Raw genomic sequence first — 18,622 nt, 5'->3', positions numbered from 1 at the left:
ACAGTGTCTTCTGTATAGTAGGCTTTAATGAATACTTCCTGAATAAATGACTAAACAGGAGATATAACAAAAATAAGTGAGCATAAGTTGCCTATAATATTTGATACTTTTCAACATTAGAAGTTCTCTAAATATCAAAGTTTTTCCCAGGGAACTTAGAATCTTGTCATTTAACAAATAGATTGTATTAGTAGAATAACTTTAATCTAAAAAGCAATGAGAACAAAACACAAAATAAAAAGTGTTTAATTCCCTTTTGAATGTGTGTTGAATTCAATACAATTTGATAAAACATTTTTCTAAGGCAAAGGAACCATTGTTACACTCAGAAGGTAATTGACTGCAAAAAATATATATAGTCTATGCTCTATGTTATTCTTAAAAAGAAATTCAAGATTTTATTCTATGTTTACTATGTTGCAAAAATGATGTCTTCTTTACAGCTCTGGACATCATGACAATGGCACGATAAAGGAATTTTTGTTGTTGTTTTTTCCTTTGCATTATCTTCATATACCAGTAAAAAATAAACTCTTCAATAAATAAATATATATAATAAATATTTGCAAAGTGAAAATGTATAAATAGGTCCATCCTTAAAAAAAAAATGTTCCATCTTGGCATGCATGTTCCGTAGTCCACGTTTCATCCGGGTTTTTTACATGTAACTCCATAACCTGCAAAATCTTACAAGGTCCTCAGAATTTATGTACCAATAATTTTGGCCAACTGCGTTGATTTATTTCTTCAACACGAAGTGTCTATTTTATAATGTAACTTTTAAAGTAAACATAATCCAGAGAGGTGAGGTACCAGCAGCAAACTAGGTGGGGTTCCCATTATCCACAGTTTAACAGATTTTCAGCTTCAATTTTCCAGTAAGGACTGACCCAGTGTACCTAAGGGAACTTAATCCACGTATAAAGAGAGGTCTTGATCTGCTTCAAGTCAAAATGCGGGGGTTATTTTTTGTCCTTTCTCAATATCCTTTCCAAAGTCAGTCTCTCGCCAGAAAACATTCTGAGGGTCTTCCTGGGTTATTTCACGGTGCGAACTGTAACAAGAAAGAATGGTCGTAGTTTGGTTCTTCGGTAAAGACACTGTCACGCTTCAACTGTACATCAGTATGTCCTTGTACAATTCAGGCACTCTTTCCGGATCCACTGGTCTGGGCAGGAAGTGTGTAAATTTCTGATGTCTTTTGGACCTGGCACCGTCTCTCGCGGTTCCGTCTTTGTTAAGCGCTACAAAGTACCTGCGGCCAGTGTCTCCGTGTTTATATATGTTGGATGAGTAGGTATTATACCAGTTCTCTTCAAATTGCTCCCTAAAGATGCATTCAGAAGTCAATTTCTCCTATAAGAGAGAAAGTAACTACCATTAAAAAAACACCTTTGAGAGAATTTCTTTAGCAAAGTCTCATCGCTCTATTTTCACTGCTTTGCCTCTAACAACATCCTTGTCGAAGAAGAAAAATGGAGGAGCTGGTTTAGCTTTATTTTGTTTTAGTTCTTATGTTGTCTGGAATTCTTTCTCCCAGTCTGCTAAGCCTCCCAGAAGCCTAGTTCAAAGAACTTTCAGTTAAATATCAATTCTCAATTTTATTTCCAGACACTCAATAAATATCCAGAACTTTCCCATGCTCCATTATATCTCCCTCCTACCACCATCCCCACCAAACAGGCCTGTAGCTTATCTTGCTCTGTTGTTAGATGCCAAAGTTCTACATAGCAAGTTTCCACTCTCATTCTGAAACCTTTCAAGATCTTGTTAACATCCAAAGTCCTAATTCAAAAGCATCATTCCAAATCATGGATCTTCCCTTTATGTATTTACTAATTGTTTGATGATACATTCTCCATCATTAACTTTGATCTAGATGTTACTATTAGGTAAATGTAGTAAATGTCCAGTGATTTCTTGCCTTTTCAAAACAGACCACATGTTATCCTAAGGGAGAGACCACAGTCGCTTTTTGAATCATGGCTCTTGTAATTATCAAGACTGCAGACATGGTCAAGTATGGCTGCCATTTTCTGTTGTTGCTTACATTATCCTAAGACTTCATTCACTCATTTCCTATATGTGAAGGTCAGCAAGATATATATTTAGCTATGGAAGATGATCATGGGTGGAGAAAATTTACATTAAATGAAATATAAAGGTGAAAAGAATTTAACATGGCCAGAAGAAAATGACATTTTTCTCTGTCTCTAGCAGGAATAATCAAAATACAGAGGGAAGTAGAAAGACCCAGGATAATGGGCAGAAAGAACTAGCAAACTGAAAGCAATAATTGTTTGGGGTTTAAAAACTGAAATTGAGTTAGATACTACTGTCCCGACACATGGAAATTAACCAGGATGCAGATGTTTAATTTCTACAAGTGTATATTTTATATATTTCTTCTGACATGCATTGTTGGCAGGTATTTTACTGAACAAAAATGAATAGCCTTAAGAATTATAATAATGTTTTTAAAATACGTACTGAGCCATAGAGTTCTCCTTTGTCATTCATTCCAAGGTAAAGACCACTGTCCACACCTCTAATACTGACCAGTCCCACCGCCACACTGATGAATTCCAGGATACCTGAATTTATAAACAAAATAATGACTTGTATTTATTAATGAACATATGACTACTGAAAAGAGTAGATTGGTATTGCTAAATATAGTAATGTAGGTGAAAGTCCTTTATAGGCTGAAAAGTGCTATATAACTGTCTTATTATGATGATCCTCCCATTTTACAGGTGGAAAAAAAAGCTAAAAAGGAAAAATTGTCCATCAGGGTATAATGTTAAAGGTATAAAACCTTAAACCAGATTGACCTTCAGAGCTTACTGTAAAATTTACAGTAACAAAATTTTACAGTAACTTACTGGCTAGTCTGAATACGCAAGTCGTAAATCTTCTTTGATGTTTCAGTTTCCTCATATACAAAATGGATGAAATGCATCTTTCCAGGAGAGTCGTATGGACCAACACATTTAGGCATTTAACAAGTGGAAACTATTATTATCATAAATTAGTACATAATAGAGGTATTCTTAGTCCTTTGTGATTCCATTAGTCAATTATAACCATGTTCTATTAATTGTTTTGTTTTGGTTTTGCTAACCATGACTCAAGTCAATCTTTTTCTAATGGCAGCAACCAGTATACCTTGTATGTGTATGTTAGTGTTTTATAGTTTATAAAGGACTTCTACTCAAAATTTCTCCCTGGTCTTCAAAAAAAAAAAAAAACAATTCACTAAGCTAGGTATGTAAGATAATATTATCCCCATTTTTACATATAAAGAAACTGAGGCACAAAAAAGGTTTATTGACTTGCCCTAGAATATGACATTTGGAATTAGTAGAAGTAAACACATGAACTCACATCGTTCTGAGCCCTAATCCAATGTTTCTACTCCAGGATGATACAGTGATTTCAAAACTTTATAGATTACGTAGTGTGCTGTCTCCTATTACATGGTTCTTAAAAATAAAATTGATAGTTCAAAGAAGTAAAGGGACTTTATAATTCATTAAACGTGATAGCCAAATACCAAGATTTTAGCATGCAAGTAGATTTTTTGCTATTTTTGCTAACTTTCTAAAATTATTTTTCTTTATCAATAGATAAACTAGGATCAAAAAGTCTCCACTTAATACACTGATATGCCATAGTAAAAAAAATTAATGCTTCCCTATGCATTGCTCCTTTTCTCTGTATACACTAACCTTTGGACTAATTCCTTTGTCTTGTTCTTTTGACTCTTTGCTGAAAGGATATACAGACATACTTTCTATGCTTGGAACTGCCTTCCGAGATAGCTTTCTACCCCCGCTCCTTTACCCCCTCTTCAGCTCTACAAACAGCATAAATGTGCACTAGTTAGCCCGATTCTTGCTCTTGTGTCATATCTTGATTTATTGAACAAGTTCCTGTTTGGACACTTGATGTTCCCAAGGCCAAGGGAAAGTACAAAATCTGGCTATTTGGTTATACAGAGGGTTCTATGCTGTTCAGAGCCGAATTCATTCTTTGGCAGAAACATAGATTCTTAAGCTCTAAACACAGATTCCTAAGAGCTCAAAGGAGCGCTCTCAAACTAGTGGTAGATCACGGAGGACACTAGAGCTATCAAGGATCCCACAGCAACCATGCACTACTAAATACACGACTAAGTGACTGAGCCACCCAGGCGCCCCATTGAGTGATTTCTATTAGAAAAAAAACACAAACCCAAAACATGATCAGTAGAAGAAGATATATTAACAGCATTTCATCCAGGATAAACTTACAAATGTATAATTACTTGAAATTGTATTGAATTTTAAATTCAAGTGGAAAAGCGTACCATGCCTCACATGTAACTTAATTCTCTTTAAGTATCTCATTTACATTAAGATGCTCTTGTCTTTCAGAGAACAGGAACTGATTAAACGATTAGGATGTATAATAGAACCAGTTTTCAAGTACAATAAAATATAAGTTTCATTTCCATATAAACCAATTATATCACAGGTCTTATAAAGTATCCATTTTTTTCTTGCAAAACCAAATGGTAAACCACCTCGACTCCATTTCTCATTTTAAGATAATGCTATCTTGTCCAAAACAATGTAGTTGTGGAAAGACAAGAAATCACATATCTCTTTAGAACAATGGCATTCAGTGGTTTCAAGTTGATTAAACAACATCTAAAACTTCATCCATAACCAGGCATTAATAATTTTGCAGTGGTTCACAGAGATTTATGGGAACAAGGTTATGTGGTTGTTGTGCTCCTCTTATAGATTTTAGCCACACTTTTAAATTCTGATCCTTTTTCTCCTTGAGGAAATAGTATACCACACAGTAATTTGTAATCACTTGATTCTTAAATGAGATGTGACAAGTCTTTCTTATTTATAAAATGAGGTGGCAACTAAGCTAATTCCTTAACAAAGAGTAGACATGAAAAACCTTCCTTAAGAGGTAATCACAGATTTTAGATAGATTTTCTAATGCCCAGTGTCCCATAAAAAGACTTGGAGGTACTTTGTCTTTCTGGTATCATTTTCAAAGCCAGCCTTTTAAAAAATCATAATAAACAGGTGAGTCAACCCACAATGCAACCACATCAGACAGATCTATGGAGAATAGGGGAGAATAAAGGAAAAGCCTTTAAAGGAATATGTTTGATCTCAGGTTAAACTTTTTTTTTTAAGCAATGATTTCATGTTTACATATTAGGTAAAATCTTCCTACTGTACTACTGTGCAGAAAAACTCTATTATAAATATAGAGAGAACTCAGATAGGAAATTATATTAACCTCACTGAGACCTTTTTGCTTAGCTTCTATTGATGTGGTTTTGAAATTTTAAATACAGGATTCTGAGTTTTTCATTTAATCATTCACGGGCAAATTAGTATAAACTATCAAACATGTTATTTAGCATCACCAATAGCCATTCTCAAGCTGCTTCAAAATTCTCACTTTGATGACACATTAATGAGTTTAAAAGAAAAATAGCAAAATAATTTCATAATTAATCATTGAAGCACTAGTAAAAGAAGGCAAATACAGAGAGGAGCATATGATGTTATACAGGCTAAACATAAACTTTCTTCTCACCTACACTCCCCCTTGCAGTAAATTATGATGTGTTAGTGATTCAAGGCCACTAGGATGCACTGTAATGAATGGTAGAGGCTGTTCACACCTCCTTTAGGCTATGAAAACTAATCTGCGTTCTTTTCCCTTTGTGTAACAGTAAATATTTTGTTCCGATACGTAGCCTCCCACCATAAAGTGACTTGAACTATTACAAAATCGGTCCAAGTCCTATTTTTGCAATTACTAAATGCTTATGCAAAAATTTAGTAAAAGAAAAATGTTCTAGCAAGATAGGAATTCTGGTATACAATATCCTTTTCTTAAGGAAGAGATTTAAACACCAGTTTGATGAATGTCATCAAGTCTAGAAATATTTATAATCTCTTCCCATAGAATTGTATATCTTCCTGTAGTCTTATTAAGAGTCACAAAATGAAAAAAGCAACTGGTGTCTTTGGAGGCCACGGTTGAATCTCAAGTGTCTTAGTGGGAGAGAGCCAAAGCATAAGAGACTCTTAAAAACTGAGAACAAACTGAGGGTTGATGGGGGGTGGGAGGGAGGGGAGGGTGGGTGATGGGTATTCAGGAGGGCACCTTTTGGGATGAGCACTGGGTGTTGTATGGAAACCAATTTGACAATAAATTTCAAAAAAAAAAAAAAAAAGAATCTCAAGTGTCTTAAAAGCTGAATTTCCAAGGCTATACTGTGTATCACAAGGGGATACTGTGTATCACAAGGGGTAGGGGTTAAGTCTAAACCTAACTTCTAGCTCCTCTACTCTTAGTCCTTACCACCCTTGTGTCCCTTTCTAAATCTTTCTAGTAGCCAGAAAATCTTTCTGTAATAAAAGGAGTGCCATAATTCTTGAAGAAAACTGAGCCACCTGATGTCAGCAGAGTTCTTTAGAATCAGAATCTCAGCCTCCTCCATTTAGAAACCACTTTCTAAAAGTGACCCCAAGGTTGGCCAGTAGGTCATGACACTCTTGACTCATAGTCAATGGGAATTTGGAAGAGATCAGTGGAAGCTGCAAACATATGGGTTTTAAAAAGTTAATTTTCTAAGCCTTTAAGTGCTACCAAATGACCACCACATGCTCATTTCTACATCTAGAGTTACAAATGCCCCTGAAACTGAGATTTACACTTCTCCAAAGTTTTAATGAGTACTGCAAGTCAAAAAAGGGATGAGAGTATAAGAACAAGGGGAAGAGGACAAGAGAGGGCCATTCAGAAATGAGATTCTCAAAGAGCCCTCAGTGCGCTAAGGAAGAGAAAGGAAGACAGATGTTGGGCCCTTTCACATTGCTGCTGACAAGTAAACCCTATCTGTTAAAACTACAATAAATCTCTCCAGTGATGTCCCAAGTTTGATGACCAAGAATCCTTTGAGAATGCTACCGGGTTAACTCTAATATAATGAAAACCCCCGCAAGGGGGGGAAGATCCTGAGATGTTAGAACCTGGAAGCACCTTAAAAGTCATCACCTAATTTAAGCCCATCATTGTACAGAAAAAAAGAAAATTAAGGCTCGGGCTGTTGAAGGCACTTGCTAGCTCTACAGCTAGTTAGGGGGTAATTAACAATAGAGACCATAGGATTTCCCAATCTGGTGTCATAGGGATCCTTCGCCTGTTTATTTTAACCCTTTCTGTTCCCAGGCACTGCCGGAGGTATTCTGAAACACGTCCCTGTGTGTTCCCACCCATATCCTCTTTCGCTTCCCCATTTCCTCTTCCACACAGTCAATACGAAGATCTTTGCTTTCGGGTTTCACAATTTCTAGAGGAGCTTGGCTGAGCGACTGGGCATGCTCAGTAGCCGGATAGGCTTCCCTCCCCCCCCCCCCCCCCCCCCCCCCCGCCCAAACAGTACTTGGGTTTTCTCGCCCAAACAGAACTTTCAAGAGCTCAAAGAATTGCAGGCAGGTGAGCCTTACAGCAGGGACGCTCACTGGAAGTGAATCTGTCACCTACCTCTTCGGGTGAACAGTTACGGTAAATGCTCCCACCCTGCACAGGAGCGACCCCCTGAGCAGTAGCCATGAAGTCACTGTCCACCCCGTAACCGCGGGGGCATGTTTAAAGAAGCAGACGGCTTCGGATGTTAATTTTTGTTAAGTAAATGGTGCTGGAGGCAATGTGAGAAGAAGCAGGAGAAACCAAAACAGATTTAAAAAACAAAACTAAAAACTGCCTGCGAGGTGAGACGTGCGAGGGAGACGTGATTCCGAGTCCTGGCCTCGCCCCAGGCAGCAGAAAAGGGCAGGGCCGCAAGGTGCGGGCGGAGCACCCACCCCTTCCCCTCCCGCCCCCGGCGTCTGGAGCTGCAGCCCTGCGGGAGAAAAGTCCTCCCTGTCCCCGCGCTGGCCCGCCCTTCAGCCCCAGCCCGCACCTCGCACCGGATAGGGTCCGCGCGCTCCCTCCGCACGGGCTGGCTCGGGGGTGCTGGGGAGCCGGTACGTACCGAAGAGGCTGTGGTCCTGCCGGGTGCCCTGCACGCTGCCGTCGGGCAAGATCTGCAGGTGGAAGCCCGTGCGGCAGTAGAGCTGCCGGCGGCGCAGGATGCCGTGCAGGTGCGCCAGCTCCGCGGCCCCGGGCCCGCCGCGGGCGCCCCTCTCCGCCGCGCCGCGGCGCTCGCCCAGCAGAGGCGGCCGCTCCCCTGCTGGAGGCAGCAGGAAGTGCGAGCCCACCTGCTGGCCCAAGCCCTCCAGGCCGCCGAGGAAGCCCCCGACTTCGGCTAAGGGAGCCATGGAGGGGCCCGAGGGAGAGGCGGACGATCCGGAAGACAAAAGACCCCCCAGTAAAAAAATGTAGCGGGGATGGGGGAGTGACTGGAGGAAAAATATAGCAAAACAAGCGCAAAAAGGCCCGGTTACTCCTGTGAGGTCGCTGACTGGACTTTGCACTGAGATAGCAGGGGAGTTTTCACTGTCTTGGAGCGATCTTCTCTCCTTGGGCGGGTGGGAGCCGGCTGCTGGCTTTGCAGAAACATCTATAGCTGCCGCTGCCAATACCGGGCTGGGCCTGGGGCTGGGACCGGGGGCTGAGGCTCCAACTCCGCCAACTGATCAGATCAGAGTCCTGTGTACATACACACCGAGTATATATGCGGGTCCTCTTGACATATGCTAATCAAGTCCTTTCATGCGCGCTGGGGAGGTGCTGTTTGAAATCTTAAACCGGCCTCCTCTCGACACGTTTTTGCTCTTCGGAAGTGACCAAAAGGGGCCCTTGACGGTCCTCTATCCATGCTGTCGCAAAAACCATTCCCACACTGGGCCAAAGCTAGCCAGCAACTTTGGGGAGGCGCAACTAAGGCCCCTCTTTGGGGTTGTCTTTGGAACAACCGTGATGCCGTTCAGCTACTGCTGTGCAAGCGCCTTTGATGTGAACTCCTTTGCAGTGATAGATGGCTGCTAAAAAGGAGCCCAGCTTGGCAGGTATATAGAAGGGGAAGGGGGAGGGAGGTTGAGGAGGCGGGAGGAGGGGGTGGAGGAGGGGATGGGTAGGAGGAGGAAAAAGGGGAGAAGAGGAGGAGAATTGGACTCCTTGGGAGCTGCTGGGAGCCTGCAGTGGACAGGTGCAAAGAAAAGTAAGAGACAGAGAAGGAAAAAGGGCGTTACCTGAGGCTTAGGCCTGCCCAGACACACATGAAAGGAAAATCAAAGCTTTGACAGTTTAACTCACTAATTTTAAAACACTAATAAAATGTACAAGCATTACTTTTTTCTTTTATCATTTAGATGGGGGATTTTCTTTACATAATCAAGGTTAGGTTAGGAACACATACACCCCCCCCCCCCCTTCCCAGGTTCGCTTTAATGTTTATCTTTTCTCAGATAGCACATGATCTAACCGAGATTGCCTTATATCTACATGGAAGTTTTAAATTGTGTGCTAAGGTCATGGGCTTTTCATCAACACAATAAAATAACATAGTATAAACAGGAATGTACGGATTAAGGGTAAACCCAAATACGTTGAAAAAAGATGGTTTACATTCTTATATTTGCCACAAATAGAAAATGAGTGGTGCCATAAATGATGAGTGCCCTTTGGGGCCCTTATCCAATCTAAGAGCATTTCCCTGTTCTTTTTAGTTGCATTTTCTTTAAGGTTAGATTTTGTTGTTGTTGTTGTTGTTCATATTTTAATTATAAAAATGAGTCGATAGTGTTGATTCTCGACGTGTTTTTGAGACAGGAGAAGTTACTGGTAAAAACGTAAGAGTGCCTGTGTGTATTTGTAAACTAAAAAGTCATTGAAGTGAAGGAGATGAATACTTATCCATGTAAACCTTAAAACTTTGGTTTTGTACCACTAGTGAAATTCAAGATCTTCCCATTAAAATTTTTCAGTGGCAAAAGAGTTGAGAATCATTTGGCAGATTTATGTTCCCCCTAAGCAAAAAGTTTTAGGGAATCACTAAAGATTCATTTTTCAGTCTTATTTCATGGTCTGCTCAGCAAAAGCCTGAACCTGGGAGCACAAATGGATGTGACTGCTTTATTTTATCTGCTCGGCAGGGTTTTTTGCTAATTAACTGGCAGGTGCTTTAAAGTAGGTAAAGTTACACCTTTTCATCACTGCAGCCCTAAGTACTTACCCTTGTGGAACCAAGTTATAAAAGAATCCTTAAAGCAAGTGATTTACCGTTGATAGATATGAAATAAAACAAAAACACTAGCTAAAAACAATAAACAGAAAAATCACTCTAGAAATGTATATTCTAAGTCTGTTTTAAAGGTTGTACCAGGTAAATGTCGTGTTATTTCACCTTTCAAATAACAGCGGTCTGTCTTGTAGTAGGACCCCCAAATCCACCATAAGCAAGATTTCAAAGCACATCTGTGTAAACATTATCACATCAGTGTAAAACATCAACCAATGAGCTTTTACTTTGAACCAAATCTTCTTAATTGCAGTGTTAAATCAAAGAAAGTTAGATCAAAGTTGTGTGAATCTCATAGCGGGATAACTAAAGTAGCCAGCGCATACATTGATTACTTTTAAAGAGGAGGTACTTAAAGGTTTTAAAACTAAGATCAGGTGCCTTTTAATGAGGTTTATTTCAAGGTCTAAGTTCTGTACAACATCCAATACTGTTAATTATTCTGCAACGGATATCTAGCATCGTCACCTGCTCCTTGAGGTACCTGTTCAGTCTCTGAACTATTTCCCCACATGGACACTTTAAGCCCTGCTGGATGATCTATAGCCCTTAGACTGGTTAAGTCTCTTGCATTACTTCTAGATATTAATATCAGGAAATTTTACACATGGTCACCAAAAGCCCCAATACTCTAATAATAGAGTTACCTTCTCTTTGTACAACTTGAGCATTTTCAAGTGCGTTACCTTAACTGATCACCACAATTACCCTATGAGATCAACACATCCCACTTTATAAAGAAAAACAAAAATGTCCTGTATTCTAGCTCTGGATTTAGTCCAGAGTCCTACATCTCAGGGTAATTTCTTTAAACTCTCTAAATGCCCCTGTTTCAGCTTCGTAAAGGAAGTACAATATAACTCCTGCCTCATTCACTATGCCTAGGGTTGCTATGGGAATGTGGTTTTAAAACTATAGTTTTCTGTGCATCTAAGATGCTAGACTTTTCAGTTGTTGGGAAAATGTTTGCTTCATAATATAACAAATGTGATTTGTTTGAAATACATAATAAATCTTTTTTCCCCCAAACCAAACCTTTAATGTGTAAGTTTTGAATGGTGCTTAATGCCATTTTATAAAGGGCCAGAATAGAAACAAAAAGATAAGGATTTCTTTTGTTTGTACTAGTCATGTGACAGGAAAAGATAACACTAAAGTTTTTTTTTTTTTTGCACATGCTGTGATGATATCATGGGAAGTTAAATAATTTTGAAGAGTGTTTTACAAGAGTGCATTATTCAACTTTTAAGTATACACTGCAATCTAATCAACTTCACCTATACTTCCTAGAGACCACACTTGCCTTGCTGTTATACAAATATGTGGTACAATTTCTACTTCCACAAAATGCAGTTACAGTTTTCCAGGCCATATAATTCCTATATAGCTTTTCAGCAAGCATATTGTCATGAATCTTTGTTTTTAACACACGAAAAAGAAGTCAATGGCTTTTGATACTTCTGCATGTGTTTAACTTGAGAGAAAGAAAAAAAAACGGATTTAAAAGTCTTGACTTACACCCTCAATAAAATAAAAGTACGTTTGCCTAACATTATTTATTATTTGTAATTACAAAATATTGGCAACAGCATAAATTTCCATACACAGGACACTAAATGAATAAATTATGGTACATTCATACAATGGAGCATTGTACAGCCGGGAAAAGAATGAGAAAGATGATATTATTAATGAAAAGAGCAAAGCTTTTGCACACTTAAAATATAGTGTAAGAAACATGTATATGCCTTTCTTTTTTTTTTGTCAAAGTTAAACATAGGATAGACAAACCAGAAACTAATGAAATTGGTTACCTTGTTCATTCATTATCTGGGATGGATGTGAATGGATTAGAAGACATGAGGGAGTGACACTTCTTTGAGAGCAACTTTTCATAGAGCTTTGACTTTTGCAGAAATATGTTCTCAATTTTTTTTTAGGTGAAATAAAATTAAAAAGAATTAAGAGGTGGGGGCAGGGAACAAAACCAGCAACAAATGACCTAAGTGAATTCAAGTGACACAAAAAGGAGTAATGATCAGTTAAAAAACACTTAGTAATTTTCAAATAGAATTCTTTGACCAAATAACCAAGGTCTAAAGGCCAAAAGAAAAATACATGAACAAATATTAAATTTCAGTTACTAAGACTGTTTTTCTTAGTTGTAGAGGTTAGATTACTGTTTTGTAAGATCGAACAAATGAGTAAATATATTGACGATGAGACTTCAGTGTTTCACAGAGAATGGAGATACAAATATGAAAACAGACAAGACTAGAATGAATCCTGTAGTAATGAATTGGAATTGCAGTGATCAGTACCAGCATGTGGGGTGTGTGTGTGTGTGTGTGTGTGTGTCAATGTGTACCTCCATTCTGACAACTAAAGAGGCCTAGATGCAAAGATACACCGGAGGCAAATGAGCACATGTCTCACATGAGCACATGTCTAGATCTTAGTTTCTTGATTTAATCTTCCATTAAAATGACCCAGGGAAAATGTCTGGTCCCAGGACTGGGGCAGCTGTCTTTCTTTCTTAAGACTATTTTTTTAGAGCAGTTTTAGGTTCACACCAAATAAGAGTAGAGATTAGAGATTTCACATCTTCCACCAGAGTGGTATATTTATTACAATTGATGGACCTATACTGACAGGTCATTATCACCTAATGGTCATAGTTTGCATTAGGGTTCACTTTTGGTGTGTTGTATATCGTGTTCATGGGCTTAGGCAAATGTATAACGATATGTACCCATCACTATAGTATCATACAGAGTAGTTCTACTGCCCGAAAAACCTTCTGTGTCCACTCACTCATCCTTCCTCCCCTTCCAACTCCTGGCACCACTGCTCTTTTTACTGTCTTCATAGTTTTGCCCTTTCCAGAGTGTCATGTACTTTGTATCATACGGTACGTAGCCTTTTCAGATTGCCTTCTTTCACTTAGTAATATACACTTAAGATTGATTCCTCTATGTCTTTTTATGGCTTTTATAGCTTATTATCCCTTAGTACTGAATGCTATTTCATTGTCTGGATATACCACAGTTTATTTATCCATTCACCTACTAAAGGTTTTCCTGGTTGCTTCCAACTTTTGTCAACTATGAGTAAAGCCTCTATAAGCATCTGTGTGCATACTTTTGTGTGGACATGACTTTTCAACTCCTTTGGGTAAATATCAAGGAGCGTGACCTCTGGATTGTATGTTAGACTATGTTTAGTTTTGCAAGAAAATGCCAAATGTCTTCCAAAGTAGGTGTACAATTTTGGATTCCCTCTAGTAGTGAATGAGGGTTCCTATTTGCTCCACATTCTCACCAGCATTAGATGTTGTCAGAGTTTTTATATTTGACTGTTTTAATCAGTATGTAATAATATTTCATCTTAATTTGTGATTCCCTAATGACATATGATGCGAAGCATCTTTTTATATGCTTATTTGCCATATGTGAGGTATCTGTGAAAGCCTGTGGCACATTTTTAAATCTGGTTATTTGTTTTCTTGTTGTTGAATTTTAAGAGTTCTTTACATATTTTGGATAATAGCCATTTATCAGATGTGTCTTCCGCAAATATCTTCTCTCAGCCTGTGTCTTGTCTTCTCCTTCTCTTAACATTGTCCTTCACAGAGCAGAAGGTTTTAATTTTAATGAATTCCAACTTATCAAGTGTATCTGTCATGAATTGTGGAGAACTTTTCCTTATGGAAGAATATCAGCTAATAAATACTGAAGGAATGATGGAACTACAAAATGGCCATTTTGCAGCCCTTCATAGGATCATTGCTAATCCAGTGATATCATCAATGCATGCTAAAACTAGGGGGTAAAATTTAGATGAAGAAGAGACTATTTACATAATCTCAAGTATTCCCTCAAAAATTGTTTCTCGATCACAAAGAGAAAACAGTAACTTCTAGTGTATTAATCTAGTGAATACTATTTTAACCACATCATGAAAGTAAATAACGATAATGGGACAAACCAGTGCCATGTGCCTCTTAATATCTTAGGGAAGGATACGATGTCATTTATTTGGTGTTCCTGTCAAAAATGCATAAACTACTCATGAGGAAACATCAGATAAACCCCAATTGAGGTACATTCTGTAAAACAACTGGCCTACATGCTTCTAAAATGTCAAAATTAAGAAACACAAAGAAAGGTTGAGGAACGGCTCCATACTAAAGGAAACTAAACAGATGTGAAAACTAAATGTGTCGTATGATCCTGGGATGGAGTGTGAACCAGAAAAAAATAAAACTATAGGGGACATTATTGAAACAACTGGCAAAATTTTAATATGGATTGTGAGTTAAATAATAGTTTTGTATCTACATTAAATTTCCTGATTTTGCCAGTGTACTGTGGTTATATAAGGAAAAGTCTTAGGGAATCCCAAATAGAACTTTATGGATAAAGGGGCATGACGTCTGCAAAATTATTCTCCAGTGGTTCAGAAAAAATTATATATGCAACCATAAACAGAAAAAGAGAATAGATAACAAATCAGGTGGAGTGAAATGTCAACAAAGAATGTGAATAGAGGGCCACTTGTAACTTTTCTGTAAGTATGAAATTACATCAACAAAAAATTTTTAATGTAGATTTTGAAAGATCACATCTCAGATATTAAAAGCACTTTAATTATAGGAAAGAAAAATGTAAACTCAACAGGTATTATGTAAGATAATTGACATAAAACCAGAATTCCTGGGCTATTTGCATAGAAGAGTTTCAGTCTGCACAAAATCCTAAATCTGGATCAGAACAAGTTTGATATTTTCTGTGAACAATATTGACCACACATGGAAAAAGGAAAATTAGCTGACCATGAAATCACATAAATTTGGAGACCAAATTTAAACGGAATAAAATTTTGACACAAATTGAACATCTTTGTTGTTGCCTACGTGTTTCGGGAGCATCAACTACTCTAATCCAGCCCCCCTCCCACTTTACCCATCTCAGAGAGTAACAAGAGAAATTAACAACACAGCTTGATTTTTACCTTGTATTTTTTTCTTTCCTTACTCACTTTTCTAGATACAAGCAAGATATTGCCACTGAATGGTTATGAGACCTTGAGAAAGTTACATCACTGGAGCCCATGAGCTCAATTTTTTCCTCTATAAAATTGGACTAATAACATATGTTCTATCCAACTTGCAGAAGTATTGTCGGAATCCTAGGTGTATGAAAATCCATTAGTGCTACAGCATCTAAGTGATTATTATTTTTTAAATTTTTTTAATTTTTTTATCTTTGAGAGAGAGAGAGAGAGAGCACAACTGGGGAAGGGGCAGCGAGAGAGGGAGACAGAATCCAAAGCAGGCTCCAGGCTCCAAGCTGTCAGCACAGAGCCGGTTGTGGGTTTTGAACTGACAAGTCCTGAGATCCCGGCTCCTGAGCCCAAGTCAGATCCTTAACAAACTGAGCCACTCAGGCACCCCAGTAAGTGATTGTTTTAATGACAACAATCATCGCCAGTTTTCCCTGGGTTTGGGGCCACTTGGAAGTAGCCTATTTCACGGCATCTGGCAAAACATACATAATTTTTTCACATGTCATGTGATCTTCTGTCATCATTTGAATATATCATAAAATTATAGTGTGAAAGTATTTCATATTTTTCATGTCACGGAAGGAAATTGCCAACTCACCTCAACCAAACACCTTCATTTTGCAGATGAGGAAAGATTGCTTTCAGGAAAATGCCACCTCGTTAATGGAGAAACCCTAATTAAAATTAAAATGGTTCACATCTATTTCCAACGCTGTTCCGACCCAACCTGCTGCAAATACCCAAGTAGGTAAAAGAAGTGGATTCTCTGGAGCAACTGAAATATACCTGATTTAAAAAAAAAAAATGTGATACAAGTTGACATCATCACTCGTACACGTTACTTTATTTGGTTCCTCCCAGAATCAGCAATTACAGAGTGGATTAAGAAAAATAATGATCGTTGCTTTTTTTTCCATTGCTTATTACCTCCTAACTATGAATGTATCCACAGATGCCACTAAGCCTCTTTGTTTTTCATTTCTCCATTTTCAAAGTAAAGAAACAATATTTTAAATAGAATATGTTTTGTCCTACTGAAACATAATGCACATGAACACCAAAAGAATATTATTATTATTATTATAAGTAAAAATCAAATCATCAGTATTCAAATGAATTGCATTTTTTGACGGCATAAAATTACCATCAAAAATCTGATTTTTTTTTAAAATGACACTCTTCCAAATAAAGAATCTATTCATAAAATTCAGGAAGTCGATAGATTTAAATAATTAATGAGTTTGTTCATTGTCTCTCCTTAGAATGAGTTAGAAATAAAACACACCATTATAAGCATGGAGATACAAGAGTTTAATTTATTGTAACATCAATTATATGGATGAATTACATTCTTTTTGAAACAACAGAAAATGGAAAAGTGATTAATTAAACTAACTTGAAATTTCATATCTTTCCAGCAAAGTAATATGATAAGAGTAACTGAAGCTTTATTTACCCATTTTTCTCCTCTAATTAGAGGCCTCCGATAACCAGTCCTGTTTTTGCAGAACTGGAGCCTTGCCGCGAGCAAAAACTGCTCAGAGGACTGGAGCTAAGTAAGTGCTGAAGTAGAGAGGAGAATGGGGAGAAGGGGAGAGGAGTGAGGGCTCAAAGGCACTTCTGACATTTTGGCACACAATTTAGGAAGACGTAAATAGCTTTCTAGAACGGTCACTCCGCACAGCGTTAGTTAGCACACGGGAGGCTAGCGATGCTTCTGGTACCGGCTGTGCAGGTGACATGTTGCCAGCTACCTCCACCCTGCCCTGAAGGCGTGTTAGAGAAGACAAGGCAAACCTCAATTACATTACTGAATGCCAAGAATACAGGTCCCAGTAGTACAGTTATTGAAATACGTCACATTTACATGCAATCTGGTTTGAATGTCCATCCAAAGGGCAACACATTCCTAACCGTGGTCCTCATCCTAGAATGGATGGTCCCTGCAGGCAGGGATCTTTGTCTCTTTTGTTCATTAATGTATATCAAGCCCCTACAAAAGCACCTAGCATATTTTTTTAGACTTGATAAATATCTATTGGTTGATGGATATATACACCTGAAGATTTCTCCATAAAACATGAAGGACTTGCTTAGATGTTTTAATTAATTTTTATATTTTCCCCTGAGAGCTTCTAAGTCATAGAATGTATATTCAATGGTGTAAAATTTAATTTGGCTGTTAGAAAACACGAGCATGCTAGGAGAAGTATTCTTTATCCTAAGAAATAATAATCTCTGCTCATAAACCCATGCCCTGAGGGAAAGGACCGTTCTCACCACAGTGGCAGAGAGGCAGCTGGTCTCCCATGGGGTCAGCCACTAGAGGACGGTGTGGGTACACACGCTGCGAGACCCTTGGTAAGGCCAACAGGGACCTTGATAGACAAGAATGAATGCTGCCAAGTTTCACTTCAGCTTCTAGTCATACTGTTGGTAAATTCCTCCTGCAAGTCTCCCTTCCAAAAAATGAAAACAGAAAACGGCACAATTATAACGAGCGTGTCATTGGCGAAGATAAAAAAAAAAAAAAAAACACAGAAAAACTGTGAAGGTGTCAATAATCTTAGCAGGAATAAAATGCAGCTCAGCACATACTGTACAGCTGTCAGGAACCCGTGAAGTGTTGACGCTGAAACTATTTGACTCCGGCTATTCTTGCGAACAAGGCTATAAGTTTCTAGCTGGCGATGAAATTGAGAAGGAGTTCAAGGACAGGGAGCAGAGTCGAGTAAATAGCAAGGAACAACTACGTTTCGAGTAGGTTGCTGTCATACCAGACAAGTAAGAACAACAGTTCTTTGAGAATTTTAACACCCTTAAACCTGCGTGTGTCAGAATCTACACCCAAAACACACGATCACAGCAGCAAATAGCCTCCCTGTGGGTTTTGGAAATAAGAGATGAAAAGTTCGGACGGCAGCCTTTTATGATTGACTTCAGTAAACTCAGATCCACGACTATTTCCTCAAAGTTATCAATGTAAATACTAATGAGCTGTAACAACCGGAATGTTTTTTTCAGGACAATCATTGAAACTAGTTTATTGGCCTGTTTTTCTGAATGTTGACCAATAATTTTTTTTTTACTTTTTTTTTAATTTGAGAGAGAGAGAGAGAGAATGCAAGCAGAGGAGAGGGCAGAAGGAGAAAGAGAGAGGATCCCGAGAAGCCTCCACATTGAGGGATCCCACGATCCTGGGATCATGACCTGAACCATAATCAAGAGTCGGACGCTTAACCAACTGAACCACCCAGGCGCCCGCACCAATAATTTAATTCATAC

General features: G+C 38.4%; 1 protein-coding gene across 1 annotated transcript; it reads right to left on the bottom strand.

Moving 5' to 3' along the window:
* Positions 1-228: 228 nt before the first annotated feature.
* On the bottom strand, positions 229-8,648 carry FGF20 (fibroblast growth factor 20). The gene is made up of 3 exons (XM_019467062.2): positions 8,063-8,648; positions 2,491-2,594; positions 229-1,356 (listed from the first exon to the last, which is right to left on the bottom strand). The coding sequence occupies exons 1-3, from the start codon at positions 8,346-8,348 to the stop codon at positions 1,111-1,113; spliced, it is 636 nt and encodes a 211-aa protein (XP_019322607.1). The 5' UTR covers positions 8,349-8,648; the 3' UTR covers positions 229-1,110.
* Between the last annotated feature and the right edge of the window lie 9,974 nt (positions 8,649-18,622).

This window comes from Panthera pardus, unplaced genomic scaffold (genome assembly GCF_024362965.1).
Source record: "Panthera pardus isolate Hobbes unplaced genomic scaffold, ASM2436296v1 HiC_scaffold_13, whole genome shotgun sequence".
NCBI lineage: Eukaryota > Metazoa > Chordata > Mammalia > Carnivora > Felidae > Panthera > Panthera pardus.
Note: the sequence above shows the minus strand (reverse complement) of the source record. Positions and strands in the feature narration are given on the sequence as shown.